This window comes from Lepus europaeus, chromosome 12 (assembly GCF_033115175.1).
Source record: "Lepus europaeus isolate LE1 chromosome 12, mLepTim1.pri, whole genome shotgun sequence".
NCBI lineage: Eukaryota > Metazoa > Chordata > Mammalia > Lagomorpha > Leporidae > Lepus > Lepus europaeus.
Window position 1 is genome coordinate 47,799,468 of NC_084838.1, and position 22,432 is coordinate 47,821,899.

At 36.4% G+C, this 22,432-nt stretch overlaps 2 protein-coding genes across 3 annotated transcripts in view; one reads left to right on the top strand and one right to left on the bottom strand.

The window, feature by feature from the left end:
* Positions 1-22,432, bottom strand: part of IFT74 (intraflagellar transport 74) — a 154,929-nt gene that overhangs the window by 116,683 nt on the left and 15,814 nt on the right. For both annotated transcript variants that reach the window (XM_062208123.1, XM_062208124.1), the window contains exons 9-10: positions 2,434-2,572; positions 145-207 (exon numbers count right to left, since the gene is read on the bottom strand). In XM_062208123.1, the coding sequence (XP_062064107.1) occupies positions 145-207; positions 2,434-2,572 (202 nt within the window). The remainder of the gene's footprint in view (positions 1-144; positions 208-2,433; positions 2,573-22,432) is intronic.
* On the top strand, positions 12,274-16,572 carry LRRC19 (leucine rich repeat containing 19). Its single transcript, XM_062207005.1, has 4 exons — positions 12,274-12,351; positions 13,306-13,819; positions 15,256-15,441; positions 16,244-16,572. The coding sequence occupies exons 1-4, from the start codon at positions 12,274-12,276 to the stop codon at positions 16,570-16,572; spliced, it is 1,107 nt and encodes a 368-aa protein (XP_062062989.1).

A 22,432-nucleotide genomic window follows, 5' to 3' on the forward strand; every position in this document is an offset into this window, starting at 1 on the left:
CAGAATGAGAAGAAAAATTATTGAAGTACTCTATTAATAAATACTAAATAAACGTGCTCTTGACTGAGATCCATTCATATAGCTAGCTGAATTATCTTTCATAGCTGAGTAATACAAGAACTCTTATTTGGTTTTATACTTAACAGTTTCCAGGCTCTCTTTTTTCATGTTCAGTGAATCTAGTTGTTGCTGAAGTGTATCTAATTCCTAGAAGTAAAAGGAAGAAACTATAAATACAAATACAAATTATACTGAGAATAATTTTTCTCTATTTCTCAATATTTCAAATATATGGATATGACAAAGAAAATTTTATAAGCACCTTAGTTGATGTATTGTATTTTGATTATAATTTATTAACATTTCATTATTTCTATTTTTGTCAATTTTTTTTAATTATTCCTAAAAACCTTGCCATGTATCTTCAAGTTAGTTGAAAGTAGCCAGACTTTTTCATGGTAAATCATTACTGTGTCCTGAGAACATTAAATATCAAAATCTTTCCAATTAATGATGTCATTTTTAAGTTATAATTGTTAACCATGTTTTTGTCTACTTTATTTTAGAGCCAAGACCTGTATTACACACATATACACACAAACACACATATAAAATGGTTCAAATCTAGGATGAAACTCTTACATTGATCAAGATTAACCATATTTGGGGCCATAGCTGTGGTGTAGAAGGCTAAGCCTTCACCTGCACTGCCAGCATCCTACAGGGGTGCTGGTTTAAGTTCCAGCTGCTCCACGACTGATCAGCTCTCTGCTATGGCCTGGGAAAGCAGTGGATGATGGCCCAATTACTTGGGCCCTTGTACCCATGTCGGAGATCCAGATGAAGCTCCTGGCTCCTGGCTTTATGGCCATTTGGGGAGTGAACCAGCGGATGGAAGATCGACCTCTCTCTCCTTCTATCTCTGTATCTCTGCCTTTTAAATAAATAAATAAATCTTTTAAAAAAAGATTAGCCATATTTTGGTAGTTTGGCATTTCTATAATTGTATTTCTTTATAAATCATGTGTAAGATAAAAAGAAAGTCATACTACATTGCCATTGAAGGAATGTATGAGAAACTAAAGCTATATTCCTTATTGGCATTTATTCCATGCTGACCTTTAGGTAAGGACCATCTCACCATTATGACTGAATCGTGGGAGAATTCTCAATAGCCCCTCAGCAGGCACTTAAAGCTTTATTTTGAGTAACATGATTAGGGGCAATAGCCATTCAAATTGAGGAACCTAACAGTTGAAAGGTTTGCTGTTTCTCAGGATGAAGGAAATAGAAAGAAAGTATCCATATGGCTGTGTTCTATGAAGACTTTCACTGTTTCCACTAAAAGTTTATTAAAATATGCAAGTGTTTTCATACATCTTTATGATATGTGAAAGTGAAGGATGCATAGAGCTGAACAAATAATAATTCCAGAAAAAGCTAGATCATTAAGAGCACCAAAAACGTTTAGGGGTAGCTGTCATTGTAGTGCAGGTGCTTACATTGCCACTGCAATGCTAGCATCTTTTATAAGCTCCAGTTCAAATGAAGTTTTCTAGATAGACACTTCTCAAGTTGTTTTTTTTTTTTTTTTAAGAGTTATTTATTTATTGAAAGTCAGAGTTACAGAGAGAGGGAGAGACAGAGAAATCTTCCCTCTACTGGTTCATTTCCCAGATGGCATAAATGGCCAGAGCTGGGCCAGGCCAAAGCCAAGAGCCAGGAGCTTCATCTAGGTCTCCCACATGGGTTGCAGAGGCCCAAACACTTCAGCCATCTTCCATTGTTTTTCCCAGGCCATTAGCAGGGAGCTGGGTTGGAAGTGGAGCAGATGGGACACTAATCAGTGCCTACAGGATGCCAGTGTGCTATAATGCCAGACCCTCAAGTTTTTTGTTTTTTTTTTAATATCTATTTAATGTTAGTATTTGAAAGCCAGAGTTACAGAGACAGGAAGACAAAGAGAGATTGATCTCCCATATTCTTCCATCTGCTGGTTCACTTCCCAAATGGCAGGGGCTGGTCCAGGCTGAAGCCAGGAGCCTGGAATTCCATCTAGCTCTCCCACATGGGTGCAGGAGCCCAAGGACTTGAGCCCATCTTCTGCTGCTTTCACAGGAGCAGTAGCAGGGAGCTGGACTGGAAGGGGAGCACATGGGGCTCAAACTGGAGCTCATATGGGATGCTGGCACTGCAGCCCGTGGCTTAATCTTCTGTGCCTCCATGATGACCTCCCTACACCCACCCTTTTTTCTTTCTTTCCTTTTTTTTTTTTTAAGAAAAACTTCTTAAGTTTAAATGTCCATATGAACCAGATGGAAATCTGTTCAAATAAAGACTGATTAGTAGGGGTAATCAAACTCTCTGGGGATGTTGAGAGTCTTCAGAAGTACTTTCAGCTGGAAAAGTGGACACAGTTGTAGCAAATATTACCTGCAACAATTTGTCATTTGTGGTTTTCATCTCTATGTACTTGACTTGCTTTTCAGGAGACATATCCTTGATAATGCTATCTGCTGCTTGTTTTTCTTGCTCAATTTCTTCTTCTACACTTCTAATTTGTTTTTCTTTCCTGAAATCAAAAGCATGCAGTATCTTATGACTATACTGAAGAAAAAAGCATCAAATGGTTTTACTCAGATAATGGTTTCAATTTAATGAGATTCTTAAATAAATTCAACAACAGTGTGTGACTGAAAACTTCTTACATTCATACAAAATAATTTCTATTTGATCTGTATGAAATTTAGCTAAGTCAGGATAGACTTACATCTTTCTCTCCTTCAGGTTCTTCCTTACTCTCCATTTTAGGTTACTAATAAAACATCAAGTTTATCACAGGAAATCCCTAAGGGTTTGTACACATGAGGATGTACTTACAATTTTTGTTACTATATTCCCCAAATGACAAATCAGGGTTAATCAACCTTTAGCAATAAAATTCTTTGAACAAATGAAATTTTGTATAGCAGGTTGCCATGTAAACGATATAAAGCAACACAGCTCTGAGTGAACTGGGGAGTATGAAGACCAGTAGAGCAATATGACTTTTAAAAAAAATCATACGTTTAGGTTAATATGCTTTGCATAAATTCCTCTTGCTGCTTTAATTAAAATGAGTATTTGACTAAATATTGTTATAGTTTAGTATGGTAAAATAATAAACTAGTTTTCCTAAAAATGTAACTAGAATATTACAAATAATGTAAAAGCAATATTCATGAAATCACTTAGAAAAAAACCTTTTTTTCATATGATGATGAGAAATTACAAATGACACATTACGTAAGTTATGTAATGTCCATTATAAATAGGAAAGAGGAAATCTGGGAGAAAAAGATGTGAGACACCACTTATGTAAACACATCAAGATATACTTATAAAAAGCCTGACTGAACATAAATATTCAATCACAAGATCAATATATTTCTATCTTTGGTTTCAAAAATTCATTAATTTCTCACTATTTACTTTCACTCACAGATAATTTTTACAGTTTCACAATTGCTACATAAGCCCTAAAGATTCATATATATATCCCCACACGCTTCATAGCCACTCTTTAAAAAAAAAAAAAGGATTTATTTATTTATTTATTTATTTATTTATTTATCTGAAAGGGAGAGTTACGGAGGGAGAGGAGAGCAAGCGAGAGAATCGATTTTCCATCTGCTGGGTCACTCCCCAAATGGCCGCAACGGCCAGAGCTGGGCCCATCCAAAGCCAGGAACCAGGAGCTTCTTCCAGGTCTCCCACTTGGGTATAGGGGCCCAGCAGGGAGCTGGATTGGAAGAGGAGCTGCTGAGACTCGAACTGGCATCCATATGGGATGCCAGCACTGCGGGCGGCAGCCTTGCCCACTAAGCCACAGCACCGGTTCGCACAGTCATTCTTTACTGCTAGAATAAATAACCTAACACTCGGAAATTTCTTTGCAAACAACATCTCGTAATAACTAAATAAGGGGTGGGTGTTGTGGTGCAGCAAGTTAAGCTTTGCTTCGGACACCTATAAAAATGTCAGTGTGAGTCCCAGTTCCTCTGCTTCCAATCCAGATTCCTGATAATGCACCTGAGAAAGCAGCAGATGATGATCCAAGTACTTTCATTCCCTGCCCCCATGAGGGAGACTTGGAGTTTCTGGTTCCTGGCTTCCTCCTGGCCCAGCTCTGGCTATTCAAAAAATTTCAGAAGTGACCTAGCATGATGGAAGAATTCTGTTTCTTCCTCTTTGTCACTCTGCCTTTCAAATAAATAAGTCTTTTTTAAAATACCTAAATAAAAGATGAACACCATGACACAGATAACTTAGAATTCTGATTTATTTTTGTCTCACTGTTGAACAGTGAATGATGTCTTTAGTGTGAACTTCTATTATTATAGTATAGCAAATATGTTTGAATTGCTGCAATTTATGTGCGTATATGGGCTCACAGAACTTTAAAGCAAAATATATCATCCATTTTAATCTCTGCTTCATGAATTAAGGAGACTAAAATCCCAGAGAAATTAATCTCTTGGAACTCATCTTAAACTTCATGATTATTCACTACTAACAATATTTCTTCCTATTTCCTACTACATTAGAGCCAATGTTTAAATAAGGACTAATGTTGGAGAGTATTCCATTTTACAAAGGGGAAACTATAGCACAAGTGGGCAATTAATTTTCTGAAGGCCATATGGCCAACTGCAAAGTCTCTTTATGCTTCAAGTACTTTCCTCTTCTTCTAAATTGGCAGGGAAAAAAAAAAAAGATGATGCCATAAAAAAAGTAAATCACAAAGTTGAACTCCATGAAATATAAAAGTTGGTGATATCTGTTTAATTTAAATCTTCTAGTACTGTGGTGCAGTGGGTTAAACCAGGGTAAGGTTAAGGACCAGGGCCAGTGTTGTGGCATAGTGGGCTAAGCCTCTGCCTGTGGCACTGGCATCTCATATGGGCACTGGTTCCTGTCCTCTTCCAATCCTACAGCTCCAATCATTGCAGCCATTTAGGGAGTGAACCAGTGTATGGAAGACCTTTCTCTCTGTCTCTGTCTCTCTCTGTCTGAAACTCTACCTCTCAAGTAGATCAATAAATCTTAAAAAAAAAAGGCCCAGGCCGGCGCCGCGGCTCAGTAGGCTAATCCTCCGCCTTGTGGCGCCGGCACACCAGGTTCTAGTCCCGGTCGGGGCACCGATCCTGTCCCGGTTGCCCCTCTTCCAGGCCAGCTCTCTGCCGTGGCCCAGGAGTGCAGTGGAGGATGGCCCAAGTGCTTGGGCCCTGCACCCCATGGGAGACCAGGAGAAGCACCTGGCTCCTGCCATCGGAACAGCACGGTGCGCCGACTGCAGCGCACCTACCACAGCGGCCATTGGAGGGTGAACCAACGGCAAAAAGGAAGACCTTTCTCTCTGTCTCCCTCTACTGTCCACTCTGCCTGTCAAAAAAAAAAATTAAAAAAAAAAAAAAAAAAAAGGCCCAACCCCAGCCATTGTGGCCATTTAGGGGTGAACCAGTGGATGGAAGATGTCTGTCAGTCACTCTACCTATCAAATAAATAAATAAATATTTTTAAAAGACACAAAATACCTGTAAGGCTAATGGAAATTAGCAACAATGTATCTTTCAAAAGTATGCATTCTCAATATTATACACCTTATATCACAAAGTAAAATTGTTAATATTTTAATAAATTTTGAAAAGTAGTTAACATACACAAAGTTAAAGCAAACTGCCTTATTTGTTACATGGAAAAAGTCAAAGTTGACTTTAAGGAATTATTCTTCTAGTCAATCTTTTGCTAAAGAAGTCTAGCTATTTTTTTTTATTACCTGTTCATTAGGTACAAAGGTTAAAACAAAGTGAAATACAATCATATGACATACTTTTTTTTTTTTATGGTGTAGAAGAAACAGGATAAACTGCTTTAGTACACCAGTCTCAGAAGCAAAAGAAAAAAGTAAAGGTAAGATCCTATATATTTGAAAGTTTGGTGGTGGCTGTTGAATTTTTAAACAGAAAGTAATTATATTTAAGTTTGTTAAGTCTATACAATCTTTGCCTTTAATAAATGAGGAAAGAGTATAAGATATGACTATATTTTCAAATGATCTACCGCAGAAATAATATAAACCTATGTGAAGGACAGAGAATCTCAAATGAAGTTAGAATACCATATAATTGTTTCTCTTTCGGAAAGAAAAATGCTTTAATCTAGCCAATGAAGTTTATAAGATCTTTTTATTATTTTGAAATGTTAACCACAGGACATTTTCAGGTGACATTACTCTAAAAACCAATTTGCAAGATGAATAGAAGACTGGCAATTAACTATAACTTTTGAAGCTAGGTAATAATTATTCTCCTCACCTAAGTTTCTTTCTTGAAAATTTTCATTACTAAAAAGCTTTTAAAGTTTCAAAAAATTCTATAAAATAGCTTCAGAAGAAAAGTTAATTGTGAATCATTAATATCTTCTCCAAATATGCTGAAATGACATAAATATCTAAAGTACTTAATGTCAAAACTACATACAGATTTTATTTTTAAAAATTACAGCGTCTTTTTATTACACACAATTTAATTTATTACACACAATATCACACACAATAATATAAATAAAAGCTACTAAGAAATTGTACTGAAACATTATTAGTAAGAACATTATTTCTTTTTACAATAGCTATCATTTCCTTTTTATGTAAAGCTCTTTTCCCCTTCTATAATGTACACTGCAGGCTATGTTTTGGGCTTTTAACTTTGTGAAATAACTAAAAACAAACTCTCTTTTCTATTTTTTATTAGTTCCTATGTAATCACTAAATTTAAACTCAATGTTATTTCAAAATAAATTTAAAATTGAGAAACAATTCCAAAAGGGAAAAAAGGCAAGAGGAACTGTCCTTTTTAAAATCAGCTTTTTGAATAGGGTAAATTGACTACTTAACAACTTCTGGATAATCTACTGACTAACTACTCTGCCAATCTAGTTTCTTTTTCTTTTCTTTTTTTTTTTTTTTTTTTTTTTTGACAGGCAGAGTGGACAGTGAGAGAGAGAGACAGAGAAAGGTCTTCCTTTGCCGTTGGTTCACCCTCCAATGGCCACCACGGCCGGTGCGCTGCAGCCGGCGCACCGCGCTGATCCCAAGGCAGGAGCCAGGCACTTATCCTGGTCTCCCATGGGGTGCAGGGCCCAAGTACTTGGGTCACCCTCCACTGCACTCCCTGGCCACAGCAGAGAGCTAGTCTAGAAGAAGGGCAACCGGGATAGAATCTGGCGCCCAGACCGGGACTAGAACCTGGTGTGCCGGCGCCGCTAGGCGGAGGATTAGCCTGTTGAGCCATGGCGCCGGCCATGCCAATCTATTTTCTTTAACACAAACAATAATGATTGTAAATGCTTTCGCTTAGGGATTTATTCAGTGTCATGATGGTCAATATTCATCCTCCTCTGCCAGACTCTTCTTTGACATCCCAAAGACATACAAATATGTGGAAACCCCCAAAGACAGTGTAGATATGGGTATTTCAGTTTTCCACCCAATAAAGCTTTACATTTCTTCAGTGCCTTCTTGTGTCTAATATACTGTTTCTAATTCTGAAATTTACCACAAAGAAAAAATTATTTTTGTAATCCTTATAATTTCATTTCCTTAGCATATTAGAGAAAACACTATTAAATAGATGATAAAATAATACATATTAAATATAAAATCATCCTCTATATTTGTTTCCACATATGTCACAGTCTCATCATGCCTCCTTTACTTTCCTCATCTGCTCCTATTCTATATCACCTCTTTCCTTAAATCTAGTGAATCTTCTTAGTAATCTATTGTTTCTAACCACCCCATCCAAATTTGCTTACGAAAAAACAGCACTTCTCTTCCTTTACTCACTTCTCACTTATCACCAGAGACATCAGTAAGAACTTTACCAGGCTACCAGGAAATAACAAAACAAGCCACTGAAGAGGCTGTACACCAACTCCTAGAGATCATTAAGCGCAGGTAAACTATCTTTTGTAAATGATTTAGGCATCCCCCTTCTGTGAGCAAAGGTCTGGAATAAGTGATAGCTTGAACTCATTTCTGGCTCTAAAAGGGATTCTATTATTATCTACATGCAAGCTGTATAAACACTATAAGGCAAAGTTGCTGATTTAACAATGAAAGACAGAGGGAGGAGAATAAGCCAAAGCAGATCAACAAAATGAAGGCAATGAAGAAACGCTGACTAGAACAGACCAGCATTGAAATAATAACACATTTCCTACTCTTTTTTTTTTTTTTTTTTGACAGGCAGAGTGGACAGTGAGAGAGAGAGAGACAGAGAGAAAGGTCTTCCTTTTCTGTTGGTTCACCCCCCCAATGGCCGCTGCGGCTGGTGCACTGCGGCCAGCGCACCGCGCTGACCCGAAGCCAAGAGCCAGGTGCTTCTCCTGGTCTCCCATGTGGGTGCAGGGCCCAAGCACTTGGACCATCCTCCACTGCCTTCCCGGGCCACAGCAGAGAGCTGGACTGGAAGAGGGGCAACCGGGACAGAATCCGGCACCCCGACCAGGACTAGAACCCAGGATGCCGGCACCGCAGCCGGAGGATTAGCTTAGTGAGCCATGGTGTCAGCCACATTTCCCACTCTTAAGTGGGTGACAGACTTCAGTAAATTTAAGGGAGTCTTACTCACTTTGATTAGATTTTTCTAGTTCTTGCTCTGATGGAATATACTTTCCTTAAAAGGCATAAGTAACAAATGATGCAAGAAAGCTCAAAAAACTACATTTTAGATGACTCCTAAAGATTATATCTTTATAAATCACCCATTTGCAGAAGGGTTTATAATGTTGACTTTAAGAAAGCAGAGGTAGAGAAAGAAGAAACATCAAGGTTATGAATAAAATGGTTATATGGAAAGTATTTAGCAAGAAGAGTATACTACAATAAATGGCAATTTCAAGCTAAAGATGGCATGTTGAATTCACCTACTAACTTTGACTCTTGTCCAAAACCTAACTAAAATCAACATAAAAGGCACAAAAAAATAAATAATAAGGTATAAACTAACAAGGACAAAGAGAACAGAAGAGGAAACAAGAAACTAGGAAACCTGCTAATTCAGGTTCCCAAAACTAGGAAACCACAAAGTTAACAGTTGAATGGAAACTTACTGGAAAGGAAAATTCTTCCAAGCCAGCAAATAGAAAAGCTCAGAAGCCACTTGGTTTAGATTGCAGAAACTCTAAAAGGTCTAAAACTTTGGCAGTGCTAGGTATTCTGGAAGTAGAGGAGGAGGGATTCATTCCTCCCCACCTCTGCTCAGCCAGATAATGTTCTTACGCTACACTGAGCAGATTAGAGGACTTTATTCCCTATATGGAGAAATGAAACAAAAGGAATCTGAGCAATAAAGAGAAGTGAGGACAGGGACACTTATGAAGGTAAATTAAATTTGACACAACAAATATTAATATACACCAACTTTTTTTTTTTTGACAGGCAGAGTGGACAGTGAGAGAGAGAGAGACAGAGAGAAAGGTCTTCCTTTTTGCTGTTGATTCACCCTCCAATGGCCACTGCGGCCGGCGCATCTCGCTGATCCAAAGCCAGAAGCCAGGTGCTTCTCCTGGTCTCCCATGAGGGTGCAGGGCCCAAGCACTTGGGCCATCCTCCACTGCCTTCCCGGGCCATAGCAGAGAGCTGGCCTGGAAGAGGGGCAACCGGGATAGCATCCAGCACCCCGACCGGGACTAGAACCCGGTGTGCCGGCGCCGCAAGGCAGAGGATTAGACTGTTAAGCCATGGCGCCGGCCTACACCAACATATTTTTAACCATTCAGCTCTCAGACTGTTGGTCAGATAATAGAGTAGAAGAGGCATTTTATGAAATCCAATCAGTCCAAGAGATCTAAAGAAGAGTCCAGCAAGTTCACGCTATAAAAAAAGTTCCACAGTCTACAAGATCCATGCAAACATACAGCCCAATTAGTGTTTTAGTCACTCACTCTTACAGATAAGCCAAAAACAAAACACTGTGACTCATACAAAGAAAGCCAACAAAACAAAGCAAGTACAAAATAAAATGGAAACCTAGAAACTGAGGACATAAAGACTATTTAAATAAAACCATAAAAGGCACAAGAAACAATAACATGAGAACATTCATGCAACAGAATACTACTAAAGAAAATATTCAGGGGCCGGTGCTGTGGCATAGTGGGTAAAGCAGCCGCCTGCAGTGCCAGCATCCCATATGAGCACTGGTTCAAGTTCCAGCTGCTCCTCTTCCAATCCAGCTCTCTGCAATGGTCTGGGAAAGCAGTGGAAGATGGCCCAAATCCTTGGGCCCCTGCACCCGCATGAGAAAACTGGAAGAAGCTCCTGGCTCAGCTCAGCTCTAGCCATTGAGGCCAACTGGGGAGTGAACCAGCGGATGGAAGACCTCTTTCTCTCGCTCTGCCTCTCCTTCTCTGTGTTAACTCCGACTTTCAAATAAATAAATAAATCTTTAAAAAAGAAAATATTCAAAGAACAAAAAGAGCTCTTAGAAGCAAAAAAGGACTTACAGGAAAAATAACACTTTAATAGAAAACTTTGAAGATATAATTGAAGATGCATCCCAAAATGCAGAGAAATACACACCAAGATGAAATGTAGGAGAGTAAGGATAAAAAATTATAAAACTGGGGCAAGCATTGGCCAGCAGTTAAGACGTCATTTGAGATGACCACAATCCATTTAAGATGCCTGGGTTCAAATCCCAGGTTCGGTTCTGATTTCAGCTTCCATAAAATGCAGACCTTGGAAGGCAGCAGGTGTTGGTTCAAGTAGTTGAGTCCCTGCCACCTACATGAGAGATCTAGTCCAAGTGATCAATTTCTATTCACAATTGATCACACTGATAGGTCTAAGAGTCAAAGGGATCACACAAACAAGACTAGTGTCTGTGAATACTGATAGAATCAAAAAGGGAGAGAACGATCCAACATGGGAAGCGGGAGACACAGCAGACTCATAGAATGGCAGATGTCCTAAACAGCACTCTGGCCTCAGAATCAGCCGCTAAGGCATTTGGATCTGGCTGAAGAGCCCATGAGAGTATTGTAGGCATGGAAAGCCAAGACACTCTGGAAAAAAAAAAAAAAAAGAAGAAGAAGATCTAAATGAAAGACCTCTGCAAGTGACAACCCAGTGGAAAGAAACGGGGCCATCAAAGAAGGAGATACCTTTCTCTGAAGGGAGGAGAGAACTTCCACTTTGACTATGACCCTGTCGGAATAAGATCGAAGTCAGCGAACCCTAAAGGCTTCCATAGCCTTGGCAACTCATGACTAGAGCCTAGGGAGATTACTGCCGCCATAAACAAGAGTGTCAAATTGTTAAGTCAACAACAGGAGTCACTGTGTACTTACGCCTCATGTGGGATCTGTCCTTATTGTGTGGTCCAATGTGAAGTGATGCTCTAACTAGTACTAAAACAGTATTTTTACACTTTGTGTTTCTGTGTGGGTGCAAACTGATGAAATCTTTGCTTAGTATATACTGAATCAATCTTCTGTATATAGATAATTGAAAATGAAAAAAAAACTTGGTTTTAAATTGGACATTGCATAGAAAATTAATCAATTTTTTAAAAATATCATGTAGGATCTCTGTCCTTAATGTGCTATACATTGTGCTTTAATGCTATAACTAGTATTCCAACAGTATTTTTCACTGTGTGTTGCTATGTGGGTGCAAACTGTTGAAATCTTTATTTAATATATACTAAACTGATCTTCTGTATATAAAGAGAATTGAAAATGAATCTTGATGTGAATGGAAGGGGAGAGGGAGCAGGAAAGGGGAGGGTTGCAGGTGGGAGGGAAGTTATGGGGGGGGGGAGCCATTGTAATCCATAAGCTGTACTTTGGAAATTTATATTCATTAAATAAAAGTTTAAAAAAAATAAAGGAGAAACATTTTTAAGGAGATAAAACACATTCTTCTGGACTTTGTTTTATGCATATATAGATTAAAAAATTTTAAATGCAGAATCACTTAAGTAACTTTGAAGCCCCTTTCAATATATCAAGGAACTAATCAGATACCCTAAAAAATATTGAGCTCTCATTCTCCAAAGGGCTTTCTAGCTAAGAGTCATGTGTAGGGTTGGTGAGCAGCTATGTCATGTTCCACATTTCCGCATTTTACAAAAAAAATTTAAAAGAGAAAAAAATGTCTCTAATAATCTCTAGAGTTCTAGTCTCCTCCTGAGATGAAAACCCTTTCTTTTCTATCAGGCTTGAGATATGAAAATCACATGCATCACCATCTCATTTTGGCTAGTCTCCATGCTACTACTGGACAAGAGCCAGACTTCTGAAACAGTAAGTTTTTACAATGAAGGTAGTCAAAATGTTTTAATGGTATGCTTTTTGTATATCTAGTAAAATATCCCAAGTTTGAAAAAAGGGGGGCTATCAAAACTCAAAAATCGTGTACATTCAAAATCTATGATCTCTAAGCCAGACTCTAATTTGCCAAAAGCAGTCATCATTTATAAAAACTGAATCCTTTAAAATTAAGAGAATCTCTAAATTTTCATTATTAAGTCAGAGACCAGTTTCAAGACATTAAAAACCACAGTCTAAAATATAGGACACTTTTGAAAAAATCATGAATTTATAAGCAAAACTGCTCCTTTTACATTATTCTTGGGGGTCCATTCCAACTACACATCACACAAAACAAGAGTTACTTATTTGAATCTACATCCACATAAGAAAAGTACTTCACATTTTCTGTTTCATTAAATCCAAACAAAGATCAATTTCTGATACAAAACAAGTATTTCCTTTTAAAACATCAAATTTTGAGCGGTTAATTCTACAAAGTTATCTACTAGATATTATTTCATAATTATTTAATTTCATAATTAATTTAATTAATGTTATTCGCTCTGATTGTTTAGATAATTTTCTCATTATAAATTCCAATCTTGCGTACTAGAATATTAAATAAAAGCAAGCTAACAGAATTGTTATTTTCAGGCAATACAAAGAGACATGGGAATATAACAATATTCTATTAGTAATGATTACACATAAAAAACTAGTCTCCTGTCTTGATTACATCAGAATTTCCTTAATCATGAGTATTTCATCCCAACAAACGAAGAAACATTTTACCTTTTTCATACTATAATACCAACAGATTAGATAGCAGATTTTTTTTCCCACAATGATTTTCTCCCAATGTCTGAGTGCTTAGATATGAAATTGTGGGAAATTGTTAATGTTTTTCCCAACTAGTGTATTTCTAATATTTTTTTTCTTTTTTAGGAAATCAAATGTAATTTCACTGAAAAGAATTATTCTTTGATTCCAGTGGATATCAATAAAGACGTTACTATACTTGATCTCAGTTATAACCAAATTACTCTTGACATTAGAGACACAAAGGTTCTACAGAAGTATTCTTCACTCACTGAGCTCTACTTGATGGAGAATAATGTTACTATCTTACATAATAATAGTTTCCGAAGCCTCTCCAATCTGAAAATTTTAAATATTTGTAAAAACTCCATCTATGTAATTCAATATGATGCATTTGTAGGCTTGGATAAACTCAAACAGTTGTATCTATGCCAAAATAAAATAAAGCAACTGAATCCTCATATATTTGTGCCTCTAAAAACCCTGAAACTTCTGAGTCTACAAGGCAATTTCTTAAGTTATTTTGATGTACCACAACTATTTCATCTGGAATTAATAATGTTATATGAAAATCCATGGAACTGCTCCTGTAGTATATACAATTTGCAGAACTGGTTGAACACATCAAATGTGACACTAGGTAAGTGTTCAAATCAAAACCAAGATGTGGTTAACTTTTGGTGTTCCACCCCAGAAAAATCTCTCATTTAATGTTTTCTGAAAAAGGAAACTACTGGGGCCAGCATTGTAGCACAGTGAGTTAAACCACTACTTAGGACTCTCACACCCCTTATCAAGGTGCCAGTTCATGTCTTAGCTACTTGGCTTCCTATCCAGATCCCTGCTAAAGTACCTGGGAAGCAGCAGATGATGGCTCAAGTAGTCGGGTTCCTGCCTCCCAAATGAGAGACCAAGATGGAGCTCCTGGCTTCTAGCTTTTGCCGGGCCCAGCTCCCACTGGTATAGCCATTTGGGGAGTAAACCCCAGTGAATGAATGATTTTTCTCTTTTTCCCTTCCTCTCTCTCTCTGTCACTGTGCCTTTCAAATAAATAAAAATACTCTTAAAAATAATGAAAATTAAAAAGGAAATGATTTCCACTTAAGGAAAACTAAAGAAAAACTTAACTAAAAATTGCAGAATAGATGTCTTCCCTCCAAGAAAAAAACAAAATTAAATGTAATATATACATACATATATATGATACTTGTCATATTATTAAGTTTAATAATATGTAAATTTAATAATGTATTAAGTTTACAGACTCAATAGATATGACTAAATTTCTTTCTCTAAGTACTTTGTTTATTCTTGGAATATCTTGTCACAGAGGAGATGAAAACAGGTATCCTACTTTGTTAAATGCATACCATGCTCTGCCATAAAATCTTTACTAACACAAACTAAACACTAAACAGATACATTTACACTGTATTTAGAAAACAACATGGGGCCAGTGCTGTGGTGCAGTGGGTTAACACCCTGGCCTGAAGCGCCAGCATCTCATATGGGTGCCGGTTCTAGCCTGGCTGCTCCTCTTCTGATCCAGCTCTCTGCTATGGCCTGAGAAAGCAGTAGAAGATGGCCCGGTCCCTGGGCCCCTGCACCCACGTAAGAGACACCAAGGAGGCTCCTGGCTTCGGATTGGGGCAGCTCTGGCTGTTGCGGCCAATTGGGAAGTGAACCATCAGAAGGAAGACCTCGCTCTCTCTTTCTCCCTCTCTCTCTCTCTCTCTCTCTCTCTCTCTCTCTGACTGGTCTAGCTCTGGCCGTTGCGGCCAATTGGGAAGTGAACCATCAGATGGAAGGCCTCTCTCTCTCTCTCTCTCTCTCTCTCTCTCCCTCTCCTTCTCTCTGTGTAACTCTATCAAATAATAAAAATAAATAAATCTAAAAAAAAGAAAACAACATAACAAAATAGGGATATACATAATTTCTGCATTGTGTTATTAGGCAGGGAAGTAAGAGTATCTTATGTACTTAAAATAATGACAGATAAGCCACAAATCCTGGATAAAAACTATAAAATGTTAATCATCTTCATTTCCTATAATAATCTTTATTCTTTCTTATTAGAAAATGAGAACATCACCATGTGTATCTACCCAGATACCCAGAAGAGCTACAATATCAAAACAGTACCCCATGCAGCTGAATGCTCAAAATTCACTTCATCTGTAATGGAAGACCTTTATATTAATTTTCAGTTCATTAGCAACTCAACATTTAACAGCTCTCTGAATAACTTAACAGGAAATTCAGGTAATGTACTAGTTTGAAAGACTAGTAATGCTGAAAGTATCAAATTGAATAAACTTAAGTAGCTCTCTTTATCTTTCTCCATTTTGAATTCTATAAACAATGTAAAAAAACAATTCTTAATCTAAACAAAAGATTTACAAAATACTGGGATTCCAACCTAGGCTCTGCAAGGTACCATCCAAATGCCACTGTGTATTATTTAACTTTTCTGAGCCTTCATTTTAACTAGCTATGTCACAATTCTTAATGACTGTGAATCAATAATAGTTTTAGATGAATGGATAACACCTGAAAAGACAGGTATAGATTGAATATCCCTTACCCAAAATGCTTGGGATCACTTGTGTTTTGAATCTTAATTTTTTATTTTGTATGTTAGACTATCTGCACATACATAGGAATGGGACCCAAGGATAAACAAAAAATTAACTTATATTTCATTTACACTTAAACACATTTTTAAATGATACTTTTAGTGCATCTGCATTTTGGCTGTGACCCTTCACATGAGTTCAGGTGTGGAATTTTCTACTTGTAGCATCATGTGTCAGTTCTCCAAAAGTTTTGGATATTGGAGTATTTCAGATTTGGGGGTTTGGAATTTTCAAATTGTAGTTATCGTTAAAACAAATGGGTTCTTTCACAATAGGAAGCACCTTTTACTTACTGTAGTTTTACTTTTGCCTAAATAAAACTATAATGCACATTCACTTACTGGGGAGTATTAGGACATGTGATTTTGATTATGATATTTTTGTCAATTTAACAAACTCTCTCTCCATTTCTCTCTCTATCATTTAAGAACATGAACCTCTTGGAAAAAGTTGGGCTTTTCTTGTTGGTGTTGTTATCACTGTACTGATTACTTCACTCCTTATATTTATGGCTATCAAATGCCCAATATGGTATAATTTTCTAATTAGTTACAACCATCATCGCCTGGAAGAACATGAAGCAGAAACCTATGAAGACGGTTTTACTGGAAACCCAAGTTCTCTTTCACAGATACCAGATGCAAACTCTGAAGATACTACAGTGATATTTGAACAACTGCATTCATTTGTGATAGATGATGATGGGTTTATTGAAGACAAATATATAGATACCCGTGAATTACGTGAAGAAAATTAATTTTCTAAGTTTGATTTAAAAAATATTATCAGTCCACTTACAATTTAGAGACAGAGATTCTGAACCAAACAAAGCTAGTAGAGCTTTACATAAATTAGAACATACATAAATACCCTAAAATTATGTCTTTCTCATTGTTTTAAGCAAGAAGTTCCAAATATAGTAGTAACTAACACTCTTGGATGTAACAGTCTATAATACCAGCACTATTATTCTCAGCAGTATTCAGGAGACCACAGAGTCTAGTAAAGGAAATTATTCAAGAATTATAACAGATTCTCATGTAACAGATATTTGACGTAATATGTATTAACATTATAGTAAAGTTCAAATCAGTGAAGAAATAAAGTTTTTGGACTTAAGCCATTATAGGTAGAAGTAACGAACGAAGATAGCTTAAGCTATGTACTATATACAATTGATTTTATGCTCACAGAGTGAATTCCTGGAGTTGAAAAATATTTTTAAAAATAGGTCCTGAATTAGCAAAATAAATTTTCTTAAAATTTAGTAGTAATTTAAAACACAGGAATAGTGTTCAGGAAAAATCCCTAGTAGGTTAATTATGATCTCAGTGATACACAATGTTGTCATAAAACATGATCACCACAATTTAATATCATGTTGGCTTCCAAAGTGGGCATCACAATGATGTATGAATCTTGTTTTTAAAAATGGATATTTCTCTCTTTCTCTGGGAAAATTTATTCCAATGCGTCTGTGCTTGGGCTACAGGATCTTCAGGTGGTAGATACAGGAATGTTTGCTGAATTGTTTTCTGTAACACTAATTTCCAGAGAGACATTAAGTACTTACAGGAAAATAAAAATAAGTATGGTCAAATTACTATAGCAAACACTAGGTTTGAATAAAAAGAAACAAATTTCTTAACTAAACTACTTTGTGATCATTCAAGATCTAAGTATTAGGAAGTGCTAAAGCTACCTGACAACAAAACCCTTTCTTTGAGGTATATGTAATAAGAACTCATACCACAATAACAATCCGAGAAACAGCAGGGAACACTGACCTTGAGAATAATAGGAAAGGGCTATCTAAAGTGAATTATTTGCCATTCCTTATAATCCATTGGCAGCAATCCTAACTGTAATAACATCATTACTAACAGTGACACTCAAAACTGTAGCAAAATCTATTAATTTTTATCTTCTATAAAAGAGGAAATTAAATGTATTTATATCTTTAGAGATAAACATATTACTAAAACAGTGAAATATATTTACAGATGAAATGATATTGGATTTTCTTCATCATAATATATAGATGGGAATAGCTGCTAGAGTTGTAGATAGAGCAGGGTTGAATATGAACTGACGGGAGCTGGGGATGTACATAGAGTTATAATACAATATTTTGATGTATGTTAATTTTCCCTATAATAAAAATTTTTAAAAAGTGTTTGTACTTGAATTTCTTTAAAAAGAGAGACTGAAAATAATGCATATCTATGCCACAATCTGCAAAATAGCCATTTTACAAGTTATGGAAAGGCAGGCATTGGTCCAGCAGTTGGGAGGCCACTTAAGAAACTCCATACTGGAATGCCTGGTTCAAGTTCCAGCTCCACTTCAGATTCCAGCCTCCTGTTAACATGTACCCTGAGAGGCAGCAGGTATGTAAGACCCACTTATGTGCAAGACCTGTGATAAGCTCCAGGCTCTTGGCTTTTACCTAGTCTAGCCCTAAGCATTTTGGACATTTGGAAAGTGAATCAGTAGACAGAAGATCTCTCTGTCTCTGTCTCTGACTCTCTGCCTTTCAAATAAAAATGAAAATAAAATAAGTTACATAAATAATAAATTCAGTTCAAATGTCTATTGGATCTGTTTAAGATCTGTTTAGGATGATGTGCCCTGTGAAGCAGATTTTACTTATTATAATGCATACTTGCTGCTTGTATAGAAATGTTTTAAATAAAGGGTATAAATTTTTAAGTTTACTATTTCTTTACATATAATATCAATTATACATTATTTTAAATATCAATTATAAGAATGATTATGGGAACACCATGCTTCTTTTTCTAAATAATCATTCTACCAAAATGTCATTTCTTAATTATATAGTGCAAATATTGATAACTGAGAAATATAGTAAAATAAACATAAATGAGTGAACATTATATCTAACACCTTCCATTTAAGAGAATCTTATCAGTGAATATTGAATATTCAATAATGATCTGTCTAAACGAAAAAAGGGTATAAAATTATAATCATGTGCACTTTCAAAGACAACTAACTTTGACTAATATCCAACTACCAAATGTAGATATCAAAATTAGAAGAGAATCATTTGTTCAAACAGGCCTGTTAAAATTAATTAGATGTCTAACTATTAATGATGTAAGAAGACGTTATATTATAACCAACTTACTATGGAAGGCTTTTCCATAATAAATCAGGTGATTATAGCATACTAAATGGAAAGAGAAGTATGAAAACAGAAGCTTTTTCTACCAGCCTTCCCAAAGGATATCATTTCCTGATCCTTTTTTTTCCCCAAATTTTATTTTTTTTTAATTTATTTTTTTTATTTTTTGACAGGCAGAGTGGACAGTGAGAGAGAGAGAGAGAGAAAGGTCTTCCTTTGCCATTGGTTCACCCTCCACCGCACTGATCCAAAGGCAGGAGCCAGGTGCTTAACCTGGTCTCCCATGGGGTGCAGGGTCCAAGCACTTGGGCCATCCTCCACTGCACTCCCGGGCCACAGCAGAGAGCTGGCCTGGAAGAGGGGCAACCAGGACAGAATCCAGCACCCCGACAGGGTCTAGAACCCGGTGTCTAGAACCACAGGTGGAGGATTAGCCTATTGAGCCGCAGCACTGGCTCATTTCTTGACCCTTTTGAAAGTGCAGAGTCAAGATAGGATCCTTCTGTTACTGAGACACTGATCACCTGGCTAACACAGGAAATAAATTTATCTTCCTGCTGTCTATAAAAGTAAATTTCATAACTTTTGTTCTTAATCTACATTTCTCCCCAGAAGAGACAGGCAAGCTTATTTCACTCAGCTTTAATTACAAACTGCAGATATAGTTTTCAAATTGGTCACGGACACTCTCAGGACAAATTATCATGTTTTTCCTTAGTCAAATGAACCAAATGGACAAATTTTTAAGGATCTTAAACTTATAATCTGGGAATGTTTTTGTATGAAACATGTAAATCTTTGTAAAACATGTAAATCTGATCTGGGTATTATACACTTTGAATTAAATAATGAAATAAAAGGGACTTAAATGTTCTAAACTCTTCAAGGCGTTCAGAGAGTTATACCTTATATATTTCTTATTTTTTATGGTACCTAGAAGTGTATCTCTACACAATAAATGATGGTTATTTGCTAAGTGGTTTAAAAACCAGAAAAAAAAATTCAAGGAAGAGTCTGGTTACTATGAATGGAAATTTCTTTGTTAAAGGAAAGGGACTGTCAGTATTTTCAATTTTTTTTTTTTTAATCTTAAGCATGCAATTTGTTGAATGTGTTCTTTTTTTTTTCACTTTTTAAAAAATGATTTCATTTATTGATTTGACAGGTAGAGTTAGACACAGAGAGGCAAAGACAGAGAGAAAGGTCTTCCATCCACTGGTTCACTCCCCAGATGGCTGCAATGGCTGGAAGTGGGTGGATCTGAAGATGCCTGGAGCTTCTTCTGGGTTTCCCACAGGGGTACAGGGGCCCAATCACTTAGGCCATCTTCCACTGCTTTCCCAGGCCATAGCAGACAGTTGGACTGGAAGAGGAGCAGCCAGGACTTGAACCAGCACCCATATGGGATGCCAGCACCACAGGGAGAGGCTTAGCCTGCTATGGCACAGCGCTGGCCCCAGTATTTTCAACTCCTAAGAAATCACTTTTCAGCCCTATCAAATGATAGATGAGGGGAGAGGGAGAGTTCTTTTTATCATTCAAATGCTTTATTGCTTTATTAGTATATTTTAACATCCTATGCTTCATTGAATATATACTATTTATTCAGAACTAACATAACAGTGTATTTGGTATTACCAAATTTTGGTAATTTTAGTTGATTACTAACATTGCTCTCAAAGAGATCATAAATATTCAAAGAGATAATAGTATTAAATTTCTGGCACAGAATGTGAATGTGTGTGTATATAAAACAGCTCATTTTCTAGGCTTGCATTGCCATAGACAATATTTGATTAACGTTATACAAAAGTTGGTGAAGAGCAATTATTTGAATTATAACATATCTACTTATTACCTAGGTAGGCATTACTTCCACTGCTATGACTACTCTATTACCAAAGTCAAGGTATTGGTATTCATTCTTCAGACAAGTTATATTATATATACAGTTGTACATATGATCTATATATGATATAGTTACTAATATAATGAAATTGTAAATACTAATGAAATAATGTAACTAGACTACTTCCTAATAATACATGTTTCATTAGATTGGGCCTGAAATATCTTAATTCAATTTAGATAAAGGCCCAAGTTAAAATTAAAATTGGTAGACATAAAAATATTCTTACTTATCTTAGATTTTAAGTTCTTCTATTAGAAGGAGAAATCCTATTTATATAATCTACGTAGTAATTTACTTTGTACAGAATCAATTTTTTAGTGGTATGTGGGGATAACATGAATAAACAATAAAGTCTGTATTAAAAACATTTTTTAAATGAAAAAACGCAACATGGAAAAACAGTGAAGAAAAGTTTGCAAAGATATAAATGACTTGAAAGTTGAACTACCTATTTTTTTTGTTTGTTCTACTTAATACTATTGGTTGAATTCTGTAATTAATACACAGTTATTCTTAAGTGTTGAAACTTAACTGAAAAGTGATCCCTGTTAAATATAAGAGTGGGAATAAGAGAGGGAAGATATGTACAATTTGGGACATGCTCAAGCTGACTTGCCCCAAACGGTAGAGTTAGAAACATACCAGGGGATTCCAATTCAATCCCATCAAGGTGGCATGTACCAATGCCATCTCACTAGTCCAAGTGATCAATTTCTGTTCACAATTGATCATAATGATAGGACTAAGAGTCAAAGGGATCACATAAACAAGACTAGTGTCTGAAAATACTAATAGAATAAAAAAGGGAGAGAACAATCAATCATGGGAAGCGGGATACACAGCAGACTCATAGAATGCAGATGTCCTAAACAGCACTCTGGCCTCAGAATCAGCCCTTAAGGCATTCGGATCTGGCTGAAAAGCCCATGAGAGTATTTCAGGCATGGAAAGCCAAGACACTCTGGAAAAAAAACAAAAAACAAAAAAAAACCTAAATGAAAGATCTCCGCAAGTGAGATCCCAGTGGAAAGAACAGGTCATCAAAGAAGGAGGTACCTTTCTCTGAAGGGAGGAGAGAACTTCCACTTTGACTATGACCTTGTCTAAATATGATCAGAGTCGGTGAACTCAAAAGGCTTCCATAGCCTTGGCAACTTATGACAAGAGCCTAGGGTGATTACTGATGCCATAAACAAGAGTGTCAAATTGTTAAGTCAACAACAGGAGTCACTGTGCACTTACTCCTCATGTAGGATCTCTGTCCTTAATGTGCTGTACATTGTGATTTAATGCTATAACCAGTACTCAAACAGTATTTTTCACTTTGTGTTTCTATGTGGGTGCAAACTGTTGAAATCTTTACTTAATATATACTAAATTGATCTTTTGTATATAAAGAGAATTGAAAATGAATCTTGATGTGAATGGAAGGGGAGAGGGAGCGGGAAAGGGTAGGGTTGTGGGTGGGAGGGAAGTTATGGGGGTGGGGAGAAAGCCATTTAATCCATAAGCTGTACTTTGGAAATTTATATTCATTAAATAAAAGTTTAAAAA

Bases quoted from the DNA above. Each gene is read 5' to 3' on its own strand.
- LRRC19 (XM_062207005.1), top strand. From the start codon at position 12,274: ATGAAAATCACATGCATCACCATCTCATTTTGGCTAGTCTCCATGCTA. The intron at 12,352-13,305 runs GTAAGTTTTTAC...TTTCTTTTTTAG, and splicing joins AGAGCCAGACTTCTGAAACA to GAAATCAAATGTAATTTCAC. The intron at 15,442-16,243 runs GTAATGTACTAG...CTATCATTTAAG, and splicing joins TAACTTAACAGGAAATTCAG to AACATGAACCTCTTGGAAAA.